The sequence below is a fragment of the Phyllopteryx taeniolatus genome, chromosome 14, assembly GCF_024500385.1.
Source record: "Phyllopteryx taeniolatus isolate TA_2022b chromosome 14, UOR_Ptae_1.2, whole genome shotgun sequence".
Classification (NCBI taxonomy): Eukaryota; Metazoa; Chordata; class Actinopteri; order Syngnathiformes; family Syngnathidae; genus Phyllopteryx; species Phyllopteryx taeniolatus.
Genome location: NC_084515.1, coordinates 22,130,959 through 22,157,451, shown reverse-complemented (window position 1 = coordinate 22,157,451; position 26,493 = coordinate 22,130,959). Strand labels below are relative to the sequence as shown.

General features: G+C 42.6%; 1 protein-coding gene and 1 long non-coding RNA gene across 4 annotated transcripts in view; both read left to right on the top strand.

The window, feature by feature from the left end:
- Window positions 1-12,243, top strand: part of LOC133488555 (polypyrimidine tract-binding protein 2-like) — a 28,733-nt gene extending 16,490 nt beyond the window's left edge. For 2 of the 3 annotated variants that reach the window (XM_061796540.1, XM_061796539.1), the window contains exons 12-17: window positions 2,136-2,169; window positions 4,656-4,748; window positions 7,746-7,862; window positions 7,969-8,068; window positions 10,463-10,540; window positions 11,346-12,243. In XM_061796540.1, coding sequence (XP_061652524.1) covers window positions 2,136-2,169; window positions 4,656-4,748; window positions 7,746-7,862; window positions 7,969-8,068; window positions 10,463-10,540; window positions 11,346-11,475 — 552 coding nt within the window. In that variant the 3' untranslated portion in view covers window positions 11,476-12,243. Of the gene's footprint in view, window positions 1-2,135; window positions 2,170-4,655; window positions 4,749-7,745; window positions 7,863-7,968; window positions 8,069-10,462; window positions 10,612-11,345 lie in introns of all 3 variants that reach the window. The other variant, XR_009791689.1, reaches the window with a different exon arrangement.
- Window positions 12,244-22,265: 10,022 nt separating this feature from the next.
- LOC133489483 (uncharacterized) lies at window positions 22,266-26,150 on the top strand. The gene is made up of 3 exons (XR_009791922.1): window positions 22,266-22,564; window positions 22,704-22,842; window positions 25,779-26,150. It is a non-coding gene; the product is annotated as an uncharacterized LOC133489483 (long non-coding RNA).
- The last annotated feature ends 343 nt before the right edge of the window (window positions 26,151-26,493 follow it).

The following is a 26,493-nucleotide window of genomic DNA, read 5'->3' as shown; positions in this document are numbered from 1 at the left end:
AAGAATTCCACCTACAAAGCTTCAACAATTAGTGTCCTCAGTTTCCAAACGTTTATTGAAAGTTGTTAAAAGAAAAGTTGATGTAACACAGTGGTGAACAGCAGCGTCTTTGGAACGTGTTGTAGACATAAAATTCTAAGTTAATGATTATTTGCTAAAAACAATAAAGTGTATCAGTTTGAACATTAAATCTTGTTTTTGTAGTGTATTCAATGAAATATAGGTTGAACATGATTTGCAAATCATTGTATTCTGTTTTTATTTATGTTTAACACAACGTCCTAACTTAATTGGAATTGGGGTTGTACAACAGACAATCAATATCACCATCGTCACATGTCCACCATGTTAATGCTCCACATTCAACATGGCTGCCACGTAGGCACGGGAGACATGTCTTTTGGAATTGGTTCTAGTAATATTGTATATCTGTGACCTGGAAATACGTCGGTCCCATTTTCTGTCTGCATAGCGCCACAGCGCCGGTAAACAAAAGCGCACAGACTTTTGTCAATGGCATTTTAAGTGACAAATGGAAGTGACTTTTGGACACATTGTACAATCCCGACGGTCCGTTTTATCCGATATCCATTATATCGGGGTCTGTTTGATCCAAGTTCCACTGTACTGACTTCCAGTTATGTATCGCTACCCCCTTTTGGTTTGATCTATTCCACCCATCTTTCATGTATTTATTTCCTGCCTTGTTCATTTCCATGTTCTTTTCCTTAACTGATTAATTCATCCAGCAGTGTGTGTGTGTGTTTGCACGCCTGGGGATTTTATGTTCATGTTAGTGATAGACCGATACGTTTTTTTCAGGGCCGATACAGATTATTAGTTGTCAAGGAGGCTGATAACCAACAAATGGAGCCGATATTCATTTTGCGGTTAAAGGGAAAATATTGGCGTCAAAATTTGAAATAATAAAAACTCCATCACTCTACTTCATTTCAATGCCTTTAAGCACATTTATAATACGGATTTTCAAATTTGCAACATATTAGTTTTGTTTGTTTTGTTTTTTAATCTTTGTTTAAAAAAAAAAAAAAGAAGCACGTAGTAGCTTATTTATACACACACTAGCAAATATGGCTCAGCTATTCTATAGCATATACTACTATATTCGTGTGATGAAAATTTACGTTTATACTCACCTTATCTTCTTTTAGTTGGTCGATGACACAATCAGGTATATTCTTTGTTTTGAGGAAAGAGAGCAAGTCCTCTTCTGTTGCCATTCTCTCAGCTGACATGCGTTGGAAGCAAGTTGTAAATAAGCTACTGTACGGCTACCCCAACGCAGGAAACTACCGGTAGCAGGTAAATAAGCTACCACTCACAGGTAGACGTTTCTCATTGTAACGATAAACTTTCTAATTCAATAGTACAGGGAGCTCCCAGGCTCAGCAGCATGTCTTACAAAGTTAAATGAAAACTTTAACAAATAGATGGATCCCGAAAGTAAATAAACTGCAAATTTAATTAATAGTTCTCCAAAGTTTTTTAAGAGTTTATATATATATATATATATAATATATATCCCATGGCCCATCTCCATTTGGTAAAACTTTCTCAGAGAGAAGAGCCAAAGTCAACCCTCTAATTATCGGCCGTCGTATTAAACCAAGGCCTATGCCAATATTTGCCAAAATGCCAAATATCGGCCCTGATAATCGGTCGATCACTAACTCCTGTGTGTCTGTTGGGAATCAAGCCAGCACTCATTCACTCCGTTGTTGTTCCACTGATGCTGTTTACTGACCTCTGCTTTGGTTTTTGTCCTCCTCTCCTTCCTTCTCCTTTCCCTGCCTCCTTTCTTTCCTTCTCTGTTCCTCCCCTTCAACCATGTTGTCTTTATTTGTCCCTCCTTATTACCGTGCACCCTTTAATATTGTATGTTTGCCCCATTTTATTTTTTCATTGATTTCCTTCCTTTTTGTAATCCGGTCTCACCCAACTTGTGCCATTGTTGACTTCTCCCCAAACAATCTTTGCTCCAATCCTCATCATGGAAACCATCCTCTCCCCCTCGTCCAATGCTGGTTGATCTGATCTCTACCTTCGTCTCTCCTCTTCTTCCTCCTCTGCTCCTCCTCTTCCTGTCCTCTACTCTGCGGTCTCTCTCTTTAAAGATGGTCACGCCTCAAAGTCTCTTTACCCTCTTCGGTATGTTCAATCTCTACTTTTCAGTCTGTTTATCTCTCTCTGTTTATCCAGTTTGCTCTACTTTTTCTTCAGTGATGATATGAACATTCTTGTTCCTTGTAATTTCTCAATAGTGACTATACCTTTTTTCTTAATATCTACTCTCAACATTAGAAGATTGGCGAGTCTAGAGGTGGTCTGGTGGTCTTATCTATTATCTGATGAGAACAAAGAAGTCTAAATTACAAATGTGCTGAGCTTTTGTCATCAACTTGATTTATATTGGAGCTGTGTTGTATATAGGTCTTTGTGTACAACTCCACAGGAAAATGTTTACATATAGTATGTTTGATATGATGTACAACCCCAATTCCAATGAAGTTGGAACGTTGTGTTAAACATAAATATAAACAGAATAGAATGATTTGCAAATCATGTTAAACCTATATTTAATTGAATACAATACAAAGACAAGATATTTAATGTTCAAACTGATAAACTTTATTGTTTTTAGCAAATAATCATTAACTTAGAAATTTATGGCTGTAACATGTTCCAAAAAAGCGGGGACAAGGTCAAGTTTACCACTGTGTTACATCACCTTTTCTTTTAACAACATTCAATAAACGTTTAGGAACTGAGGACACTAATTGTTGAAGCAACTTCATTGGAATTGAGGTTGTATATTTGTCTGGAGCATTTAGCTCTATTTTTGTATCTTAACACGATACATTAATGTCAGTGTTCAAACAAAGAACAAAGCCGTCACATAAGTAACTACGTACTAACTCGTTGTGTAGTTTTACCCAACCAGCATACCGGTTCTGCTTTAATAGACTCTTTGCCCCAATTTGGCTTGATTTATGCTGCATGATTCAAGTGACAAAATTCTGAATGTTTTATTTTATTTATTTGTGTGTGTGTGTGTGTCCTCTCTCTCACGTGGCACAATTCGAATATGCAAAATGGCAGTGTAAATAGAAAAAAGATATCTTCAGATCGGAATTGGGCCTCTTCCAAATGTGGATAAAATTGTGATGCATATTGGATTTCTCCCAATGAGAGGGCAGCGTAACACACAGATAGATACAGTACCCAATCAACGTGAGCTTGACAGGATCGGAATACACCATTCAATGATGAAAATACGGTATACTGGTGTCTGTCCAAACAACATTAACAAACACCCGCTCTAAATCTAAACTTGAGGGAAAGGATAGACACATTAAATATCCTGCATTACTGGTCTGTTGATCATTAAATTAGCAAAATAAGTGCTGAAGTCAGCCACTGGAGTTAAGTGGAGGTTCCACTCATTTACAGGTAAGTCAATGGGCGGGAGAAAGCACAGGCCGACTAAATGATGTGTAATTTTTTATATTTGTATTATTTATGTATTGTTGTTTACTTCTGCATTATCACTGTAAGGGTTTGACACCTGTGGAATTATGTATGTGCAGTTTGGGTTTGTACGTCTGCGGCTTGTTTCATGTGTTCTGCAAATGTAAACAGCCATTTCAGATACAGCGGATACTACTTTCTACTACTAAATGCTCATAAAATGTAGCAAAAATCTGTGGATAGACGAATCCATGGGTGCCGTACTACGAGTATGCGGAAATCCACTGTATGTGTTAATTTGTGTATATAACTACGTAGTAAAAAAATTTATTACTTTGCACTCCTCATGGCAGTTGGTGAGCAAGATCTTTGTTTCAATCTATCGTTACGCCCAATTGTCACATCAGATGATTTTTTTGTTCTCATCACAAGAATGGATACATTGATCACGCAGGCCACCGTGTTCACTAAAAGACTTATTGATAAATATTTTCCTGTCTTTTGAACTTTCACTCAAGATTGTGTGAAAGAAGTGCTTTCACAATTTTTATTTTCATATCTCCATGCAAACAGTGAAACTGCAGTTGGATCTTCTTCCGCTCTAAACTGATTGCTCTTACGATATTAAAGACTGTCAACCAGCCGCTTTAACGTTTTTGTCCTCTTAAATTTTTGCTTGTACGTGTATGTCATCCTGCATTCACTCTCCAAAGTTGCTATGTAGCTTTTTCTGCCTTAGGTCAGTGCACAACTGTGCTTTTAAAAGGGCATTTTCTTCTTTCACCCTTCATAATATTGTTTTCAAAGCTCCTCTTTTATTTTACACACAGATGATAAACAGGCCATGGTTGACAGTCCTAATCGAAAATTGTTATACACAAGTATTGTATTCAAGTGGCGGTCAAATGGGAAGATCCTGTCCTTTCTGATCCTTTGTCTCTCTAGCACTAACTGAATTCCTTCCATCCTTCACACTTCTCCTTTTTATCTACGTCGGCTCCTCCTCTCCTGCTCTGTCTTTTCTGTCCTCATGCTCTCCTCCACCTTGTGCTCTCTCTCTCTCTCTCTCTCTCTCTCTCTCTCTCTCTCTCTCTCTCTCTCTCTCTCTCTCTCTCTCCCTGTCTTGGTCCACCTCTCTCTCTCTCTTTGTCTTCCCATATGTTTAGGTGTCTATGGTGATGTGCAGCGGGTGAAGATCCTCTACAATAAGAAAGACAGTGCTCTGATCCAGTTATCAGATAGTAACCAGGCTCAGCTGGGTGAGTTTTTGTGCTTCTGGCAGTCTCCTATTTTCATTTGTCATATCTTTATGCACATCCATCTTCTATATTGCTATTAACACAAATAACAACTAAAATGGTATTTTTTTTGTGTATTTTGTTTTATAATGTTTGAACTTTGTAATTGTTGCTAATCAGCAACAGTAGATGGTATAGCTTTGAAATGCATATCGCAGTTGCTCTCTGCTAGTTCTGCAATTATTTTAGCTAAAGGTCTGGACATGTTGCTGACACAGTGTCAATCAAACAAAACGCTTTAAAGGTGACATATTATGGAAAAATAGATTTTTAATTGCTTATACAAACATTTGGGTCTCTGAAGTGCCTTTATACTGCGTTCATACCGGACGCAAAGCTATTTCACTGTGTACTTTTTACTCTTAAGTAATTTTTGGGGAGGACTACTTTAAATTTAATTATCTTAAATTTGTACATCAACATGTACTTGAGCGGTGTAAATAAGTTTTTCTGCGTGAAGAATTGCTATACATCATCAGCACCCTCATGTGTTGTGGTCCAGGATTTTTCTACCCTGATTACAAATTGTAAGAGGGCTAGAGATTTACCTGGGTTTTTCGGTCTGTACAGAACATAGGCATTGAAAAAGATAGGCCACAAACACTTTCGGCCAGTTGAGTGACCTTCTAATGAAAGGATAATGTGCAATGTTCTGGTCAAGTTTATCAACTTCGTTCATGTGCATGTTGTATTTCACAACACACCCTAGCTTGGAAATGGCCACCTTATTTTTTGTCCTTTTTTCCACACGTCCACTGTTAGCATTGTTTTTGTGGCAGGTTGTTATCAGTTTTATAGTGCGTTTGTCCTGCCACGTAACCACCATTACCTTTCCATTATTGTAGGCAACCGTTCCCTCTGCCCCCAAAGTATGTTTTGTCGCCTCTTTTATTAGCTGAGGTTCCCTTCTGTTCTTCCTCAGCGTCCCGCACACTTTAGTCTCTTGTTCTAGGAGCCGCTCACAAAGGCTAACTGAATTGCAAAAGTTGTCCATGTACAGTGTGTAGCCATGTCCTACAAGGCGGTCCAGGAGCAAAAAAAACAACAACACTTGAGAGCGTGCAAGATTCCCCCATGTATGGCAGCATATTGAAACAATATCCCGTCTTTGAGTCGCACAGGATATGCGATTTTATTCCGCACTTGACGGGTTTTTGTGGGTTTTATACCCGGAAGGACAGACGCCCTTGCCACTTCATCATTCCCTCATGAATGCAGATGTTCTCTTCAGGCTAGTACACTGCCTTGAATTTATTTACCAAGTAGTCCAGCACTGGCCAGACTTTGTGCATTTTATCTGAAGCATCATGTGATGTGTTTGTGTTGAAATGGATAAACCGCCATTTTATTTGATACCGTTCATTGCCATTGTTTTGCCAAAATAATGTATGGCATAGGATTCCTCAACAGACCAGTACATTGCCAGTGTTTTTTTTTTTTTTTTTTTTTAACTAATCCTGTTATAAAGAAGAGTCCCAAAAATATTTTGAGCTCTGGAACTGGAAGTTTTTACCTCTTCCGTGACTTTCTGGGAGCTCAGGGGATGACGCTCTGCTGCTCCCAGATGACACCGATGGACAGTAGTCGCTCAAAGAATCCGACTCAGGCTCACTGATGTCAGAGTCCAACTCAAAATCGGCACTCAATGTTTCGGGGGAATTGTCCACATAACGTCATCCTAAAAAGAAAAGGATGACAAAGTCCAATCGTCATCCTTTTTGGCTTTAAAAAAGTGCTGTTTTAGAGTCAGCTGTTGGTATTTCTTCATATTGTCATACAACCACACTCCTATAACAGTCCACCTCGCCACGTGGGTTATCACTGGATATGGGATATGGGAAATGGTCTTCCTCGACGTGCGGACAAAGATCTGATAAAAGCCACTGCTGCCTTCTAGTGTCGATTTATCATACTGAAATCATTCCCAAAGCTTAGGCACTTACTGAGGACCTGCGCGAAGCCCTTCATTACAATTTTTTAACATAAAACACGGAAAGTGTAATTTTATGTCCGTGGCACTAAACGGATGGGTTTATGAAAACGTATTTTTTTCGGTCCGTGGCGTTAAATGAATTAATAAAATATCAGGGCTGTGAAATTTGTAAAAAGACACGTGTATCGCACCCTCTGCTTATTTATTTTCATCTAGAATATATGAAATTTTATATTTGAAATACCTCTGCTTAGTTCTCCAACTAAGGTTGCTATTCATTAGAACGTGAACAGGTGAAATTATGACTTATTATTATTATTATTATTATTAAAGTTATCCATGCATTCCTAAGTTCCTGACGTTTTTCTGCCGAGGACTGAAATCAGGTCATTCGAATTTCTCAACCTTATCTACGTCATTAGGGAAGATCTCCGCCTTCCCTTTCTGCTCCCGAGCCAGCGTGTGCTCACAAATGGCTCTTCTGCATGGAGGCAACCAATCAGAGGACAGGGGGCGGTCTGAGACAAATATGGACAAAGCGGATACAAACTGGGTCGAACAGTCAGGGGGGGCTTTTCTGGACACGCATATGACAAAACCAAGGTGTTTTTTTTTTTTTAAATGAAATTGACACTTATAGTAATTCCATGTTAGGGAGTCACTCTATGGAGGTGCAAATAGCCAAAATATGCCTATTTGTTTATATATGAACCAAAAAAGGAGACCAGACATTCCATTGCGTTACGGTGTGAGTTGACAAAAATGAAGAGAGGTGCTATGGCGGCGACCAAAACAAAGGTGCTGCCCAATGATGTTGCTTCGAGACACAAAGAGAACATTACCCAAATGACTTTGACAAAAACAATTGAATTATGTGGTCGTAACCTCATAGTGGTCCATTTTCTTTTTAATGTTATCGCCACTCAATTAGATATACAGTAGCTAAGATGTGTGTGTGTGTCTGTGTATGTATACACACACATACCCGCTCACGTCTTTCTTTTCTTGTCCCACGTTGTCTGTAGCCATGAGCCACCTGAATGGGCAGAAGGTCTTTGGTAAAGTGATGAGAGTGACACTGTCCAAACATCAAACTGTGGCTCTGCCCAGGGAAGGACTAGATGATCAGCTCTTAACTAAAGGTGAGCGCACAGTCTTGGACTACACATGATACTGTAACTTCATACAACGTTCACTGATCCCAGAAATTGTAAAGTTAGACTTTAAATGAACATTTTTTTCCCCCAGATTTTTCTGGGTCTCCACTACATAGGTTCAAGAAACCAGGATCCAAAAACTTCCAGAACATCTTTCCTCCCTCTGCAACACTGCATCTCTCCAATATCCGGTAGAGCTTATATTATCCAGCATTTATTCTATATTCATTTGGTACAACTGCATAATCAAGAGAGACACTATCCATCCATCCATTTTCCGTACCGCTTATCCTCACCAGGGTCGCAGGCGTGTTGGAGCCTATCCCACCTATCTTCGGGCGAAAGGCGGGATACACCCTGAACTGGTCGCCGACCAATCGCGGGGCACATATCAACAAACAACCATTTGCACTCACATTAACACCTACGGGAAATTTAGACTCTTCAATTAACCTACCATGCATTTTTTAGGGATGTGGGTGGAAACCAAAACTGATTAGTGACTCAATTGACCATTAAGATAACTACATTGCTCAAAACACTAAACATGAAATAATGTGTCTTGGGTGGCACGGTGAGCGACTGGTTAGCACATCTGCCTCAGAGTTCTGAGGACTGGGGTTCAAATCCCGGCCTTGCCTGTGTGGAGTTTGCATGTGCCTTTGTGGTTTTTCCCCGGGTACGCCGGTTTCCTCTCACATCCCAAAACATGCGTGGTAGGTGAATTGAAGATTCTAAATTGTCTGTAGGTGTGAATGTGAGTGCGAATGGTTTGTTTGTTTATACAGAGGGTATGGAAAGTATTCAGACCCCCTTAAATTTTTCACTCTTCGTTATATCGCAGCCATTTTTCTTTTTGCAATACGGCTCTGTTTAGATTTACAGAGCACATGAAACCACCCGCAGTCACAGACACCCACATTTTTAAGAGCGACACTGGGCAAAAATGGCATTCATGGGAAAATTCCAAGGTGAAAACCATTGCTGACAAAAAAAACCTGCGATTGGCTGGCGACCAGTTCAGGGTGTACCCCGCCTCTCACCCGAAGATAGCTGGGATAGGCTCAGCACCCCCGCGACCCAAGTGAGGATAAGCGGTACAGAAAACCTTTCTTTATATGGTGTGGGTACCTATGTGACTCCTTCCGGGTCCAGACGTGGACTGCGGTCCTCCAGTTAGTGACTTCTATATGTCGCCACGATCGAGCAAGCCAGAGCGAGCTGCTTAGTTCCTTAGCTCGCTAGCTAGTTAGCTGACGGCCTAGCAAACCTAATAGAATAGTTAGCTTTTCCTAAATTGTCCCAGGTGTGTGCATCTTCAGAGCAAAACTCGTTCCGCCAGCGGCTCGCTGCGTCGTGAGCGGCGCGCCCGAAGTTACCACAACAATGAAAATTGATCCAGTCCGGAAAAAAGTATTGGAAATCTGGACCGAGTACAAATAAAATGGGAAGGTTGTGAAAGGAAACAGTCCTGGTAGACCAAGTAAGACCACAGAGCATCAAGATATAAAACTTTAAGCAATAAGTCTTGAAAATAGAAAATTGACAACAAATGAGGTACAAATAGGTGGAAACTGGTGTCGTCTGTGACCGAATTGTAACTGCCTCAAGCAAATGTGATTTACATCCAGAAAAGCCAAACGAAAGCCATCCTTAACACCTCAACAGAAAAAAGCAAGGCTATAGTGGGATGAATAAAAAAAAAAATCATGGACTGTGGATTACTGGATGAAAGTGATAGTCAGTGATGAATCGCGAATCTGCATTCGGCAAGGTGATGACGCTGGAACTTTTGTTTGGTGGCATTCCAATGAGATTCATGAAGCTGACTGCCTGAAGAAAGCATGCACATTTCCGCGGTCATTTAGGATATGGGGCTGTGTGTCAGGTAAAGGCACAGGGGAGATGGCAGTCATTACATCGTCAATAAATGCACAAGTTTACATCGAGATTTTGGACACTTTTCATCATCGATTGAAAGGATGTTTGGCGATGACATTTTTCAAGATAATGCTTCTTGCCATAGAGCAAAAAACTTAAAAACCTTCTTTCAAAAAAGATAATGTCAATATCATGGCCTGCAAGTAGTCCGGATCTCAATCCCGTTGAAAATCTGCGGTGGAAATGAAAAAAATGGTCAACGACAAGGGTCCAACCTGCAAAACTGAGGTGGTAATCCCAATCAGAGGAAATTGGAGCCAGATTGACTAAGAATACGTTTTTTAACTTTAAATCCCTGCCTCAGAGACTGCAAGATGTTTCAAAGACATGAGGGGTTGCAACAAAGTACGAGTTGTCATTTTGCAATTCCATAATTTTTCCTCTACTTGCTCTGAAAACTAAAAAAAAATTCTGACTGACTACAACAATTTTCTTTCTTTCTTTTTTGTGTTTCTTCAAGTCAGAAGGGTAGTATTTTGAATACAAATAGTTTTATGGAACATCCGTGAGTTGCCTTTTTCTCTAAAATTAGACATCTAAATGATCATCGTCCAGGAGCGGTGATCCCATAATTTTAAAATAATTGTATGTGGCAGCGTTGTCAGTGTCCTGTCGTCTAAAACACTTTGTGTGTCTTTGTCCAGGGATGGCATCGGAGAAGACGACCTGCGTCTCCTGTTCTCCAATAGCGGGGGGGCGGTCAAGGCCTTTAAGTTCTTCCAGTAAGAAGCACTTCAATTTAAATCTTTGTAACTTCCATCCATTATCCTGCTTATCCTGTTCAGGGTCAAAGGTAAGATGTAGCCTATCCCAGATGACTTTTGGCGGGGTGGTGTACAGCCTGGACTGGTCGCCAGTCAGTTACGGGCCACATACACACGTGGACAGAATTGTTGGTATCCCTCTATTATTGAAAGAAACCCCACAGCGGTCACAGAAATAACTTGTATTTGGAAAAAGTAATAATAAATTTAAAACATTTGAAAATTCACCAATGAAAATGAGACATTGCGTTTGAATTGTGGTTCAAGAGAATTCAAACTCATGAAACAGGCTTGGACAAAAGTGATGGTACCCCTAGAAAAGGTTGCAAATAATGTGACCATAGGGACATGTTCAAACAAGGTGCCCTCTGACCTGTCATGTCGCCTGTAGGGGTAGGATGCTCCAATCAGTTTTTTTATACTGCTGATTCTGATACCAATCATTGATAAGTGAGATCTGCCGATACCGTTCATATGGATTATCTGTAAATTTTTTAATTTATTTATGGTGAGTGGTGAGCGAAAAAGGGTGGGGTATTGTCAGTGAGTGTTTTTTCGTGATTTTGCCTGTGAGAGTGAAGAGAGTGCATGTGCCAGTTAACCGTGGAGTAGCGTTCACAGTGGTGGGTGTCAAAGGGAGCACTGGTCGGCTGCGTGGTATGAGGTGTCTAGCTTGCGGAATTGAACCCCATGTAAATCCAGCCTTACGTTTCATCATTTTGGTAATGTCACGTGTTGCTCTGTGCTCCTCCTCCTCCTCCAGGGACCGTAAGATGGCCTTGATCCAGATGTCGTCAGTAGAAGAGGCCATCCAGGCGCTGATGGACCTTCATAATTACGACATGGGCGGGAATCACCACCTCAAAGTTTCCTTCTCCAAGTCCACCATCTAAACTTGGCAGCCGATGTGAAGTGCTGCACTAAGCGAGGAGGTCGCTGTCGTTGTACACTTGTTGTCAAAAACACAGAAAATGTGTCAAATTCAAGATTTCTTCAGTTTCTTGACCAGTAGAAGGCCAGAAGGTTGTTGACATTATTAAAACTCAACGCTTTGACGGACTAAGAACTAATGATGTGGTGCCCTGCTCCTTCCTAAGGTGTGATCCGGCGTCACGTCACAGCTGTTTGAGCCATGCCTTCTGTCCCTCTCTTTCCGGGCTTTATCACCAAGCCATGTGATATGTTCACGTATGTCATGTTGAAACTTGGAAAAACCGCCCCGGCCTGAATGTTTTCTTTAGACACAGATCGCGCTCAACATTATGGGAGTCTTTCAAACTAGCCGGGCTTTCTGTTAATCTCGTGAACAACCACAACCCCTCCAAGGAGACAACTAAAGTGGGAATACAGTACGCATTGACTTCCGCATATGACATGGAATGAACTTGACGCATAGATAGTCACCTGTAATGTTTTGTTCAAACCTTTTGGTTAAACTGGTCTGGACAAGGTTTCCACACATGTTTCTGGTCTTGGGCTCTGGTTTTAGAGGAGACCGTTTAGACCGAAGTACATGTCTTTAGCTAGTCAGTTTAGATCTTACACTTGATTCTCGGCAATTTGAAGATTTTATTTTATCATTAACATTGCTTGGTCTCATTTTGTAAATTCATCACTTAGTTTTACTTTGTTTTTTTAAAATAAACATTTGTGTCATTTAAGCTGCAGTCGTCTGTCAGTTTTCATTGTCGCTCCTCTAGTTCCGATGCGTGGATCCAAGTTTCATTTTAGGGGATTGTACCATTTTTATACTTCAGTTTGTGAAATGAGCTCTTTTTAGCACAAGTTAAACTTTTTTTCCACCCCCAACCAACAAATGAATCTAAGTTGTGTTTTGTGTATTTTCAGGCCATGATGTCCATCCTCCCCATCTTGGCTGTCTTTCTCTTTTCACCCATCTATCTATCTTTTGACTGCCCTGCTTCATCCTCATGTCGGAAGGCGCGATATTTAAGAGATATAACGGTATGATCAAATTCAGATTTAAGAGCAAACTCATTCTCCGATCTCCTTTACGTTGGCTGTTCAATGATAAACCAGTACAGTACTGTCGTGCCAAAGTCATTTTGTTGTGTTTTGGATCAAAAATGCAGAATCGCAATCCTCTTTATTTGCCAAGTATGTCAAAAATACGCAAAGAGTTTGTCTCCAGTAGATGGAGCCACTCGAGTGCGACAATACGCAGCCAAACACTTTTGAGACATAAACACACACTAGTAGCAGTTGAATGGCGAGAGGGAAGAAGCTGTTGCGATGTCTGCTGCTTTTAGTTTGCATTGTTCGGTAGCTGCAAGAGGACTTGCCGTTGAATTTGTCTTCGGTTCAGGTCCAGAAAATACAATGGTGTCACTTTAACAGCGACCATTGATCGTCGCATTTGTAAATCGTGTTAATTAGGAGTGTGTTGACGTCATCCGTGCAGCTGCAAGTCTCGCAAGGACTTCAGATATTAGACTAAAGTAGTTTCTTTCACTTTGAGAACACACACGAGCGCCGCGTGTCACTAAAGTAATGCACCTTGCTCAAGGGCACCTGGGCCAGCACGAAGGGTCAAAGGGAGGTGACGATCCACGAGAGGTCAGCGTGAGTTGAATGGCGTCATTTCTCACCTCGAACCCTAAAGAACAAAACAAAAGCGCACGGCGGCGACATCCGACACAAAAGTGCATTTATAGCTTGCGGTGGGCTCTGCGTATCGGTCCCGGTCCTCCTTTGGGGGGGGGGGGCGTTGATTCAGAGCAGATCCAGCATCGCTTCAATCAAGGGGGAGCGGGCCGAGGCTCTGCGGTGACGTCATCAGACAAGTCACATGACCAACGGCGCGGCCTTGCAGTTTATCTACCGTGGTGACAGATCAAGTACAATAAAGTAGTAAGTAACTGATTTGTCATCCGAATGCAGTACCGCAAGCAGTGCAGCCAAGAGAAACGCTATGAAATGAAGAGAAGAGACTGATGGGAATGCATTAATATCATTTCACGGGACAAATAATCGAATGCCGGTTGCAACTGCGGATCGTGTGTAGGCCAGCAGAGAAGGCCTTGCTGGTGCTCATGCTTTGCCACTGAGTAATATAGCATGGTAGCGATACACTACGTATAGTGCCCTCTAGCCCAAAAAACCTCACCCGACACAACTCCAATAAGGACATGAATGACAGAGACTGGATGGACTAAAGACCTCAGGCCTGTGACACGTTGCCATGGGAACCACCAGTCTCCAGCTGTTGCTGTGTCCTGTTTGGGTGGTGGTAGCTCATCTTCAAAGACTTGGGCATTGAAACAGGAGGGTGTCGGTTCGAGTCCTGCTATGAACAAAGACAAACAAATAGCAGTCGATGTCTGTTCCCTGACCCTCGAGCGAGGCGCCGCACCCCCTCCACTCCCCTCTAACCCGAGCTCAAGGAACTCGTGCACGTGTGTGATCCGGTTCCTGGTGCGGTGTGCAACCCAAATACAGCATTGTGAAAGATTTCCCCTTGAGGCATTACAATCAGTACAATAAATTCAATTAAAAGGGAATGAAAATGAATATATATCTGCTGACTTTGTTCTCCGCCCCCTCACCTCCCATTTAGACCACGAGCCCACTGCCTCTATGATGACCTCATAGCCTCACCCTATTCGTGTGTGTGTGTGTGTGTGTATTCAGTCATGCAGATCATCCACTGATCTGTGGTTGATGCGGTCCTCCCCTCCCCCCTTTTGCGAGTCTCCATCGCACAGTTTGTGGTGATGGGGGGAGGGGACAGGAAGGAGGCCAGGGCTGTGCGTCGTCAAGGGCCGAGGTGCAAAGAAGAGCAGGAAACACACACGTACACGAGGGAATATGGCTGCATCGTACCGCTGGCTCCCAGTGACATCAGCGTTTTGGGTGGCGCCGTGGAGCGCGCAGAGGCCAGACCATCAAAGCCAAATCAAAACTCCACAAAGGATTTGGTTCACTTTGCACAAAACAACAATGCAAGTCCGCCTTTGTTTCTGAAAGCGGGCTTGGGAATCAATAGGAGAGCGTCGTGTTGTTGAAACAGTGACATCACAAGTAACTGTGAATGGAGAGTCCCCCAGCCCCCCCCACACACACAGCATTTTATTTAACACTACTTCCTCCCCCAGCTGAAACGAGGATGCGTTCTCATTGCTCGCAGTCGTGCCACTCGCAGCTTTTGAGTTTTTGAGCTCAAGACTCGATCTATTCATCGAACAGTGCAAGGTCTCGTAGATAAGTCCCTCTGCTCTCCCCCGTTGGCCCCCTGCAATAAGTGACCATGGCTGGCGGGCCTGTGCTGAGCCAGATCCAGCAGGTGGTGCCATTTCTTTCCGATGCCCATCCATCCATCCATTTTGCCAGCCGTTTCTACTCACGAGGGTGGCGGGCGTGCCGGGGCCCATCCCAGCTATCTTCGGGCAGGAGGCGGGGTACACCCTGAACCGGTCGCCAGCCAATCTTCTTTCCTATGCGTATATTCTATTTCATATTGTGACTCCGTTGTTAAATGACTGAGTCTACTTTTGTAATAATCAGTATAGTGCAGTTTTTAGAGTAATTTCCTTGTGATATTTAATGCTTTATTGTTTGGACTTTCAGTTGCAGTGACAACACAGTTTGGTTCGCTTTGCTACACAGTATGTATTCATTCTGTGTTTCCACGATAAAAAGTCCCAAAATATTCAACCTATAGTATATTGAAAACAAATACAACGGGGTGTGCCTGGTCCAAAGTCAACATGGATAGGCCGGATCCGGATCTGACTCACCTTCAATCAAAATGAGGACAAGCCATGTCGAAAATAGATGCAATAGATTGAGTGTGTTGGTGCAAATTTCAGATTTTCTGTGCCGTTTTGGGAAGTATTTTTCAATGTAAACAATTCTAACTATACACACGTGCACCTGGAATCATGCCGATCAATGAATAAATATCAAATACATGTTGATGGCTCTACGATGCATCTGAGTGTTTGTGTTGTGTTATGGCTACAGTCTCAGCTTCTTGAAAGAGCGTCTTTGTTGTCCTTTGACGCGAATAAGTCTTCAGGCTGCAGGGGAGTTTTTGTTCCAATCCCATGCTACATTAATATAGCGAAATGAATTTATTTATCCATTGATTGGACTCCAGTCAGCGACAGAGCAAAGCTTGTTCCCGAGTGCACAGGAAACAACATACAAAAGACTCACGCTGTTACAATCTTAAAACCTTTATTGGCTGTACAGGCATGGTTTTAGTGACATTTGATATAATGTATAAAAGGTGACGGACGGCTAATGCAGTGCCATAGTCGCGTCACTTCACCCCAAATGTGACGAGGAATATATATATACACCGTAAGTCCTTCCTTCCGGCGGCTGTATGACTTTTACAAACAACGCTGTTCTTAAAAGTATGCGCACAACTCTTTATGCACTATTGTATTTATTCATTTAGAACTGCTCTGTTGTTGCAGCACTGCTAAGCGTTAATATGACTCGTTTCGCTGCTTTTTTGTTTAGTATTGCTAATCCATGTCAATAGGGGGGGGGGGGGGGAGATAAACAGAAGAAAAGTAATACTAGATTACAAATACGGAAAATTCACCAATGAAATGCTGGCCCACGCCATACACACACATGACAGAAATGTTTTTGTTGTTGTTTTTACTCATCCAAGCCAATCATATCTCAGATTCACCACCCTCACAGCGATGTCTGCATTTGCCCGTCCACTGATTGGTTGATTCGAGCTGCTCTAATTGGATTCAGAATTATGTGCACTTTGCTGAGCAGGAGAGGACCAATGTGAAAATTTTAGACTTTTATGGAAAATTGATTTTCAAGGAAAAAACGGACATTGTGCGGATAAATCGGACAACGCTTGTTCCGACCCGGTGAGGAGTTATAGTCGCCACTTGCAGAGCAGCAAAAGATTTCGTCGATAAATGCTAAACATCGCAGTGGTTAATATGATGTATTTTGTTGAGTTGAAGTTTTAGGGTTTTGTCATGTCATTGGATGAATATTGATTGTGAACTGCTATGATGTAGTGTCGAGGTTTGGAGTTGATTCAATCGAAGTTAAAGGTTAACTGTGTTTATTTATTTAGTAAAAATGCTTTTCATCCTCAAATACACGAAATGCCTCTCTTGGCTCCAATTTTTGTACATCGTTTTGCAATGTGATAGCGGTGGTACTAAGAGGTGTATTCAGTGTATACGTTTCTCATTTGACATGTTTCCTCAGAGGGAGCCCTCCGCCCTGGGAGTTGTGGCGGGCCGCGGTCATAATGCCGCCCCGCGCTTTGCCAGTCGACGTGCACGCGGGCTCTCGCTTTCCGGCCGCACCAGGAGCTCCATTCCGGTGGCCTGAGTCCGCGGCCTACGGTCCAGTCCCGGTGCAGACGGCCCGCTGAGATGGTTTTCTCTCCCCTGGCTGCTCTGCACTCAACCTCAGGTTATTAGGTCATTACGGTATCATTTTTATCCTCTACTGTCTGTGGGGACAAGCGCCGGGCGTGTATGATTTATTTTTCGATTTGCATTTTTGTAAAGCGCTTCGTGTTGCATATTCGGTTGTATCCAAAGCGCTTATAAATCAAGTCTGATTGATTGATTGACTACGGGCAACTTAAGCCGCCACTGGAGGCCCGCGCCTAAAATGGAGCGCCTGGCACTGGTCACCATGCCAGTCTCACAAAATGACAGACTGAGCGATAGGGTGGAGCATCGATCTCTTTTTAAATGGGAAGTGATGTGAGCAGGAATGCATCCGTTTTCTATAGTGCTTGTCCTCGTTCGTGTCACGGGTGAGCTGCAGGTTGTCCTTGCAGACTTTGGGAGGGAGGCGAGGTAGTCCCTGGATCGGTCGCAGGACATATGCAAACAAACAACAATCACATTCACACCTAAGGACAATTTAGAGTCTTCACTGTACCGAACACGCCTGTTTTGGGACTGTGGGAGGAAGCCGGAGTACCCGGAGTAAACCCGCACAGGGCGGCCTTGAGCCGGGATTCAAACCCAGATGTGCTTACCACTAACACACCGTGCTACCCGCAAACTGGACACTATTGCGTATAAAGGAAGCCTTGAAATGAGTGATGATCGACAGATCTGCTTCTTTTATTTATACATTTATACATAATAGGACCATAAAATATTCATGAGATCGGCTCCCTCCTCAGATGTCCGTCTGTCCGTCTGGCTGCTCATCCATCCGTCATGCCTCTCGCAGCGAGCCAATCAATATGTGATGTCGGGATGAGGTCAGAGTCATAAAGCCGCACGATAGGCTGACACAGCGCCATCAGCCGCTGCTGGAAATTGATGGAGCGCAGAATTTGGGATCATATTTCACCGGTTTCTCCCTCCCTCACAAACACACACGCGCACACACACACGCACACACAAAGTGAGGATCCCCTATCTCTCCTGCCACAGAAATGGATTTTTCCCCAGCAGGCCACACAGGGTGGATTCATATCTCTATTGATTTAGATGTGGAGATGAACTGAAAGGAACGAAATGAGATCAGCCTGAGAACTAAATTGCAAATTAATCAAATTCATCTATGGAAGATAGAGAGATAGAAAAAGGTTACAAATATTCATGAGATATTGAGTTGCAACAGAAAGACATTGCAGCGGTTTTCAAACCGCAGCCAGATGAAGGTCATCAGGAAAAGCGTGGAAACAGGACACAAACGGTTAAAGGTCCCGTATTTTGGCTATTTGGACGTCCATAGAGTGACTCTCAAACATGGACTGGGCTATAAAATGGCGTGGTATAAAAGTGTCCATTTCATTTCAAAAAATGCCTTGCTACCGTCCGGAAAAGGCCCCTCTTACAGCGACTTCTGTATTTGATTTGTCCATAATTGGCGAAGACCACTCCCTTTCCTGTGATTGGTTGCCCCCCGTGTAGAAGACCCACTTGGGAGAGCACGCGTGTTTGTTATGCTGGCTCAGGGAGGCGGAGATCTTTGCTAGTTGACGTAGATAAGCTCGAGAAATTCTCTAACGACTTGATTTCAGGCCTCTCGGCATAAAAACGTCCGGAACACAGGAATGCGTGACAATTTGAATTCATATTTCACGTTTACTCAGTCGCCACAGAGAAAATATGATGTCCCAAACACCAGAAAAAAACAAAACAATCAAGAGCGGTTACTTTACGGTTATCCAAAACAAAAGAAACATTAGATGACAATGAGAAAAGAAAATATTACAAATGCGAAAAATCTTAAGAGGTTGACTTCAGGCTTTATAGTGCAACAGAAGAAATCACTGCGGGTATAAAATCCCAGACACTTTTTTGTAGGTCCCAAAAAGGCAGATGTTTCTGGGGGAAAGAAGACAAGTGGTCATCCCGGAACGCCGCATACTGAGTTGCTCCATTGCCAGAATGTCCCAGAGGCATCCACCCAAGAAAAATATGTCTGCAGAGTTACGAAAAAACGGAACTTCGAACCGCGTATGACGACTCGCAAGTCCTTATTGGACCTCGCAAGAATTCATTTCAGCGAGCATCAAAGAAGTGGTGATTAAAACGGTGGCTATGAAAAACTGTATTCTTCGTTCGTGCTCCACGTGTCCACAAGGTTCTGCACAAAATCATCAAGAAATAAAAAAAAAAAGGTCATTTGACAACATGAGTGCGACGTTGAGTGAAGATCGCTTACAACATAATGAGCTACTTATTTGAATGATTTGTGGTCCAGCATTTCGGATGGTAATGTATCAAATGTATATATTTTTTTCCATCCAGTTCACTTCCGGAAACCTTATTACGACTTACCTGTTTTTTTTTTTTGCTTGCCTGAGAAGTCCTCACAATCTCAATCAGCCAATTACGATCTTAACTGCGGTTGACTTTCTCTCGATTTATGTCTTTTTTACTTCGCGTTGTCATCAGAGAGCAGAGCTTGATAAATGTAACAAGGCTATTTTTATTGACAAACTTAGGGGTAGAAATTACAGATCTCTATGTTCAAAAGTCATCAGCCACCACTGCAAAATCCCTGAAACACTCCTCAGTGTGGCCCTAATATTCCTTCGCAACGATCTCCCTCAGATTTGATTTGTTTCAACTCGTGACATCATTCTGTCAAGATGGCAAAACAAGCACACATCCTCCATTGAAGCAGAGGCGGAAGTGAGGTTGAATGAATGTCATCGTGCTGTGTATGGGCACGAAGGAGGCGGGGGGGTGGGGTGGGGGGGCTGGCTCACGTTTCTTCCATTTGTCTCCCTTGGTAACAGACGGGGAGACGGTCCCAACCTCGGAGCAAACAGGAGGACATCTGGGCCTGTTCCTCTTCCCCTCCTCCTTTGTTAGTCTCTCTCTCCAACTTGTCCCTATCCTCTCCTCTTTTTCGTTCCTCTGCCCTAACCCCCCCCCCCCCCCCCCCCCTCCCCCTATTCTCCTCACTGTGTCACTCTCCGGGGGCTATCAGTCACGGAGGCTGTGACAGCAGCCAGGCTGTAGGTGGTCACGCCGACGGCAGATGGCTCTTTATCGCTCGAGCCCCGGCCTCGCCGTGACGACCGCACAGAGCAGGAAGTGACACGTCCAGCTGAGTGGAGAGATTCGTGTTGACAGGACACACACACACACACACACACAGACGATCTATCTATCTATCTCGGTCTGTTTGTTTGTCTGTGTGTCTTGCAGTACACCAGTCTATCCGTTCATCTATCCGTTCATCTATCCGTGTCTACCCATCTATCAATCATCAACCTGTCTGTCGATCCATCTATTCCGTCCATCCCCCTCAGGAAAAAAAGATTAAAAGCCTGAATGACTAAAATCCCAAATAGAGGGATTGGCCCATTCACTCACAAACAGATTGCAACTTTCTGGGGGGGGGGGGGGCTGACGGACTTTTTGCCCAATCGAAAGACATTAGTCAAGGGGCGAGGGGTGGGGGCAGTTTTAATGCCCCCCAAAATGCATTTAGATGCCCCCCTATGTTGGATGCCTGGGGCCACCCCCCACCCTCCTTTGCACTTGACCGAGCTCTGATGGTTTTCACCATGAAAAATTTGGGAACGAACCACACGTACATAAGTTGGTCGTGATTTTAATTTAAATTTAATTTAAAGTGTTAATGGAAGATATAAACGCGTTATCACTCCAATTATTATTATTATTATTATTATTATTTTTTTTACAGAAGCCAGCAACTGCATATAAGCCATGTTTTGTTGGATTTGACTCATCCCGAGTGCCCATCCAGCCAAATATTAAGTTTGGCACACCTGAAAACTGGTTTGGGAGAGACCAGCACCAATTGGCACAGCCATCCATTTTCCATACCGCTTCTCCTCACGTGGGTGGCGGGCGTGCTGGAGCCCATCCCAGCTATCTTTGTGCAAGAGGCGGAGTACACCCTGAACGGGTCGGCAGCCAATCGCAAGGCACATAGAAACAAACAACCATTCGCAACCCCATTCACACCTACGGGCAATTTAGAGTTTCTTTTTCTTTTTTCAGATGAGGAAAGTAAAGCATTATATAATGAGTACAATGACACATTGGATTTGAGTGTCGTATGAGTCAACAGTACTGCGCCCTGTGAGGGAAGGACAGGACCATATAGGACAGGACTGAACAGGACAGGGACAGGAGGGGCACGCACGCAGGAGAGGGCTGGTGGACCCGGCTGTCCAAGTGAAGTGTGCTGGGAGTGGCTATGTCAATTCTAAACTTCTGCAGGACCGGAGTGGAGGTGAGGGGATACCCAAGATAACCGTTAATATTAGCACTCTGACATATAGCGGTAGCAAGTGGTTCGATGAATCTCGCAAATAGCATTGCTGAAAGTGGACCCCGTTGTCTGGCTCCTCTTTGTAGAGTGAAACTTTGCGATGTGATCGTATTCGTGGTGACTGTCGCTTTCGGCTGCTCTCCGATGTAGAAATGAGTCTCCAAAGGCAAATTTGCAAAGTAGCAAATAGAAAAGACCAGTTAACTTTATGGAAAGCTTTCTCTGCATCAAGTGACATGATGATTGCTTTTAGATTTTTACGCCGGTGACATGCTTATTAAATTGACGAGACGCCTGACACTATTTGTGGAACTTCTACCTTTAGTGAAACCTGTCTGGTCATAGTGGATTATCGATGGGAGTCAAGTCTCGCTGCGAGAGCTTTCAAAAATAATCTTGATCTCTACGTTAATCATTGATGAGGGCCGATAATTAGACGGGAGAGCGGGGTCTTTGCCTGATTTGAGTAGTCATTTAATTGCAACTGTGTTCATATGGCTACTAATTTGACCTTTATCTTTCATCTCCTTGACTGTTCTGAAAAATAGAGGCGCTAGGATTGGCCAGAAGTGTCTAATAAATTCGAGCGAAATTCCCTTTGGGCCAGGCGTTCTTCCTGATTGCACATTTTTGAACGCATGATGTAATTCGGTGATTGTGAAAAGAGCATCAATATTATTTTTAGTTTCTTTGTACAAGTGATGAATGTTTAGCTCATTAATAAATGTTTCAATTTCTTTTTGCTTGAAGATGCATGTAAGCTGCTATCATAATTGTAAAATATGTCATTTATTTCTAGCGGTGACTGTGTACAGCTGTCGTTTGTATCTTGAGTGGCTCTAATGAATGACTTTTCTTGATTTATTATTGCACTCAAAGTTATTGTATCTTAACTGATGTTAATTCTATTCTTTTTGATACGAAGATGTCTAATCGAGGCCTTTTGAAGTTGTTGTTTTTTTATCGTATCTGTCGGATTAATTGCATATTCTTCTGTGAAATGTCTAATTTTTGTTCTTGTGTTTCATCCTGTATGAAGAGTAGGATACCATTCGACCTCTCATTACTGATTTCTGGGTTTCTCACAGCAGAGATTGGGATATGGAATTTCCCCAAAAATCGGAACCATTCTTTCCTCACAAATGAAACAAAGTTCAGAACTTTCGGTGGAGGTACCAGATGTGACTCAATTTCTAGGTTGGTGTGTGGTCACTGATGATGATTGGATGTATTTTGGAGGTAATTCTTTGATTCGCCGAATTGTTCGAGAGGAAAACAAAAAATCGATTCTTCAGAAAGAGCAGTATACTGATGTAAAAAAATGTGGACTCTCTTTTTGTACGTTTTTTTGTTTGTTTTTTTCCATGCGCTGTGCCAGGTGATGCTGTAGGACTCCAATCCTGTAGGTGGCGGCGATGTAATGTGCATCCTGCTGCCTTTCGCCGTTGCGCCACCGTCTGGTGCAATGCGAGCGGACCGTAACTAACGTTGCCTCCCCCGATTCGTGCTTTGCAGAGGTGAATAATAATTTTTATTATAATTTTAATTTTAAAAATAAATTTAAAAAAAAGACAAAATAAATTTTCCTCCCCCGCTTCGTGCTTTGCCGAAGTGAATAATAATAATAATTTTAATTATCATTTAAATAAAAAAAAGACAAGAAAATTAATTTCCCTCCCCCGCTTCGTGCTTTGCCGAGGTGAATAATAATAATAATTCAATACATTTTAAAAAAGACAAGAAAATTCATTTTCCTGAAATATGAGTTTCTATTCTGATCCAAATACTTTCGACAAATTTGGATCATGAAGTTGTTTTATTGAGAGAATATACAGTACTGACAAAGAGATGACCAGAAGACAAGACAGATGAAAAGGTCTCAGAAGTCCCAAGAGTTGGAAAGCAGGGCGCACACTGCTGGCTCGGTATTTACGAGTGTGCGTGTGTCTGGTGGATTTCACGTTCCACTTCCTCTAGCAAGGCGATTAGGCCAGACGTCTGTCACACACACACACACACACGCGCCTCTCCCCACTGTCTGCTGGGCTAAACGCACACTCCTACACACAAAGGCAAACTCGTGCACACACAATGTTTGCAAGACTGACAACAATCAGCGTGATTTGGAGATTGCTGAGGAGGCTCCAAACCAGCACAACTGGAATGGACTTTCTAAAGTGTTTTGTTTTTCTTTCCAGATTTGAATTTCTCTTCCAATAGTCTGTGGGATTAATAAAAGAAAAAAAATCCTAGACCGCAGTTGTCACATTCACTATGATTACTTGGCAACATGGGGCACATGCGACATACAGCAGATAAAGATCAGGGAGAGGTGCTCAAAGTTAGATATGCGCGTGCGTGCGTGCGTGCGCGCGCACACACACACACAGGAAATGACAAAACAAACAAATCTGCACTTGGAGCAAAAGAAGACATTGGGACATAGCTGTTTACTTGATGTAAAAGTGAAAGAACAAATATATTTAAATGGTTTTTTTTCAATAACCAGCAGTGGGCGTGGCTAATTAGTGTTTGTCTAAAATTACATGTTGGTAAATTTTGACATTTTTGGAGCGCTTTTATGGTGGCATTTGACAGTTTTCACCCTGTCAATACACAGACTTTGGATATATGAAGCTTTATCTTTCTACTAAAAAAATGCTAAAATGGTGTAACTTTTACCATAAATTCCTTAAAATAGAATAGAATTAATGATTTCTCATCATATATAAAAAACATTTGAAATTCTGTCTTTTATTTTTACTAAAATATGTCTGCTTCATGGAGTCCTGTTTGCTCATTAAATACACTGTTGATTTAAAGGTCCTGTATTTTGGCTATTTAGACCTCCATAGAGTGACTCTCTAACATGGACTTTGTATAAAAGTGTCAATTTGATTTAAAAAAAACAAACAAACCCAAACACTCGTTTTGCCACACGAGTGTCCAGAGAAGGCTCCTCCGACAGCTACTTCTGTTTGACCCAGTTTTGTGTGCGCTTCATCCATATTTGGCTAAGACCCTCTCCTCTGATTGGTCGCCTCCGCGGAGAAGACCCACGTGTTTGTCATGCGGACAGCGCTGGCTCGGGAGCGGAGAGGCAGGCGGAGATCTTCGCCTGTGACGTAGATAAGCTCGGGAAATTCGAACGACCGGATTTCAGGCCTCTAGGCAGAAAAAACATCTGGAATTCAGGAATGCGCGGACAATTTTAATCCATATTTCACGTTTACTGAGACAATATTACATAAAAAATACTAGAAAAAGTTGCTTTGGTAAAATATGTCACCTTTAAAGGAGACGTGTAATGTAAGACATTGTTAAGGATATTTTGAAGCGACGTTCCAGCATTTGCTTTAGAATCGTGCAAACCAACCAAATCGCCCTTTTCACAGACGCCCTCCCCAACACACACATGCACACGCAGACAAGCGCGCGCGCGCACACACACAGTCGAGCTGTCAATTCCTATTTTGTAAGCAGCTCCTGTGAGAGGGAGGCCATTTCTGACCACTGGCTACAACACACGCAGCTTTCATTTGACTTCAGCTCTTCTTGACCACCGAGACACTGCCACTAAAGTCGAAGATTGATCCAAACAAAGAGCAACTACTGCATTTATATTTTGGGATAGCGCATTAGAAGGCGTGTCACGGAAGATATATTTCCTTGACCCGACCTGGCTCCATGTGATTTTTTTTCCCTCTTTGCCAAGTTTAAGTGGGTCATCAAGATGGTTGCAGTGATGAAGCTGCAGAGAATCCCGGAAGAATCCTTCCTGGGCGTGCGTGAAGGCGCGGCAGAGAGAGATGGGAAAGGGCGTTACATTCCAGGGGGATTACTTTGAAGGGAGAACAGAGTTTGGATGGGAAATCTTTTGGGACACCGGTCCTGGAAATGTGACAAACCTTATGAAACCTTGTGTACACTAGTACATTGAACAAGACCCAGTGCAAGAGATGAATCAAAAAAAAACTTGCCTTTACGAAAAGAATGTATTTTTGTATAGTCCTGTACATGTAATGTCTATGTCAAAATTGCAACCAAGTTATAATACCCAAGCCTAATTTAATGACTCTATCATAACTGAATTTTCATTCAAATACCAATTTTATTGCTAGCGCTCATGTATTTGATGTGATTAAATTGTGACGCTGTACCCAATAAAGTGTTCAGTGAGTCTAGGGGCATGTGCTGTGTATGGCTCATAGGCAGAATACCCGGACCTGACGGAGAGATCCACGGCTTAAAGTGTGTATGCTCTGCCATTAATTACATACTTGCTTCTCTGCATCATTATCTCTTTAAATAACATTGATGGGCAAAAACAACAGAACACTAATGTGCAATTTTGGGCCGGGCCCATAGTCGGTGACATCACGCTACAATGACCGCCGGGATTTGCATCAACGGCAAAGTTTACTAATGTCTGTATGCGTGTGTGTGTCCACAGGAAAACCAGAAGAGTGCTAGAAAACTACTCACACTGTTGTCATCCACCATTGTTACTTTGGTCTTCTCATAACACATACAGACAAGCATACGCCAAACACCCATTTTAAATGAAGATTGTCATTGTTGTGCAGGTGTGAACTTTATTTTCGCATAACTGTGCTTGAGACCCACTTGTGTTTTAAGGTATTATATATTTAATTTTTTTTTTTTTAAATATTTAAAAAATTGGAATGAGGTGGGAGTCACAGCTTCCAAAACCACCACATTCAGAAGCATCTGGGAGATGGGCGGCAACTGTCAGGTTCCTCGGTTGAAGCCACTTCTGAGCCTGAGCCAACGTAGGAAGCGTCTCAACTGGGCCAAAGAGAAGAAGGACTGGACTGTCGGCCAGTGGTCCAAGGTCCTCTTTTCCGATGAAAGTAAAGTGTGCCTTTCATTCGGGGATCAAAGTCTAAGGGTTTGGAGGAAGACTGGTGAAGAACAGAACCCAAGCTGCTTGAGGTCCAGTGTGAAATATCCACATACAGTCAAGATTTGGGGTGCAATGTCCAGTGCAGGTGTTGGTAAACTCTGCTTTCTTAAATCCAAGGTCACCACAACAGTCGACCATAATGTGTTGGAGGACTTGATGATACCTTCTGCTGAGGATCTGGATGGAGATGCAGGTTTCATCCTCCAGCAGGACCTGGCCCCTGCCCATACCGCCAGAAGCA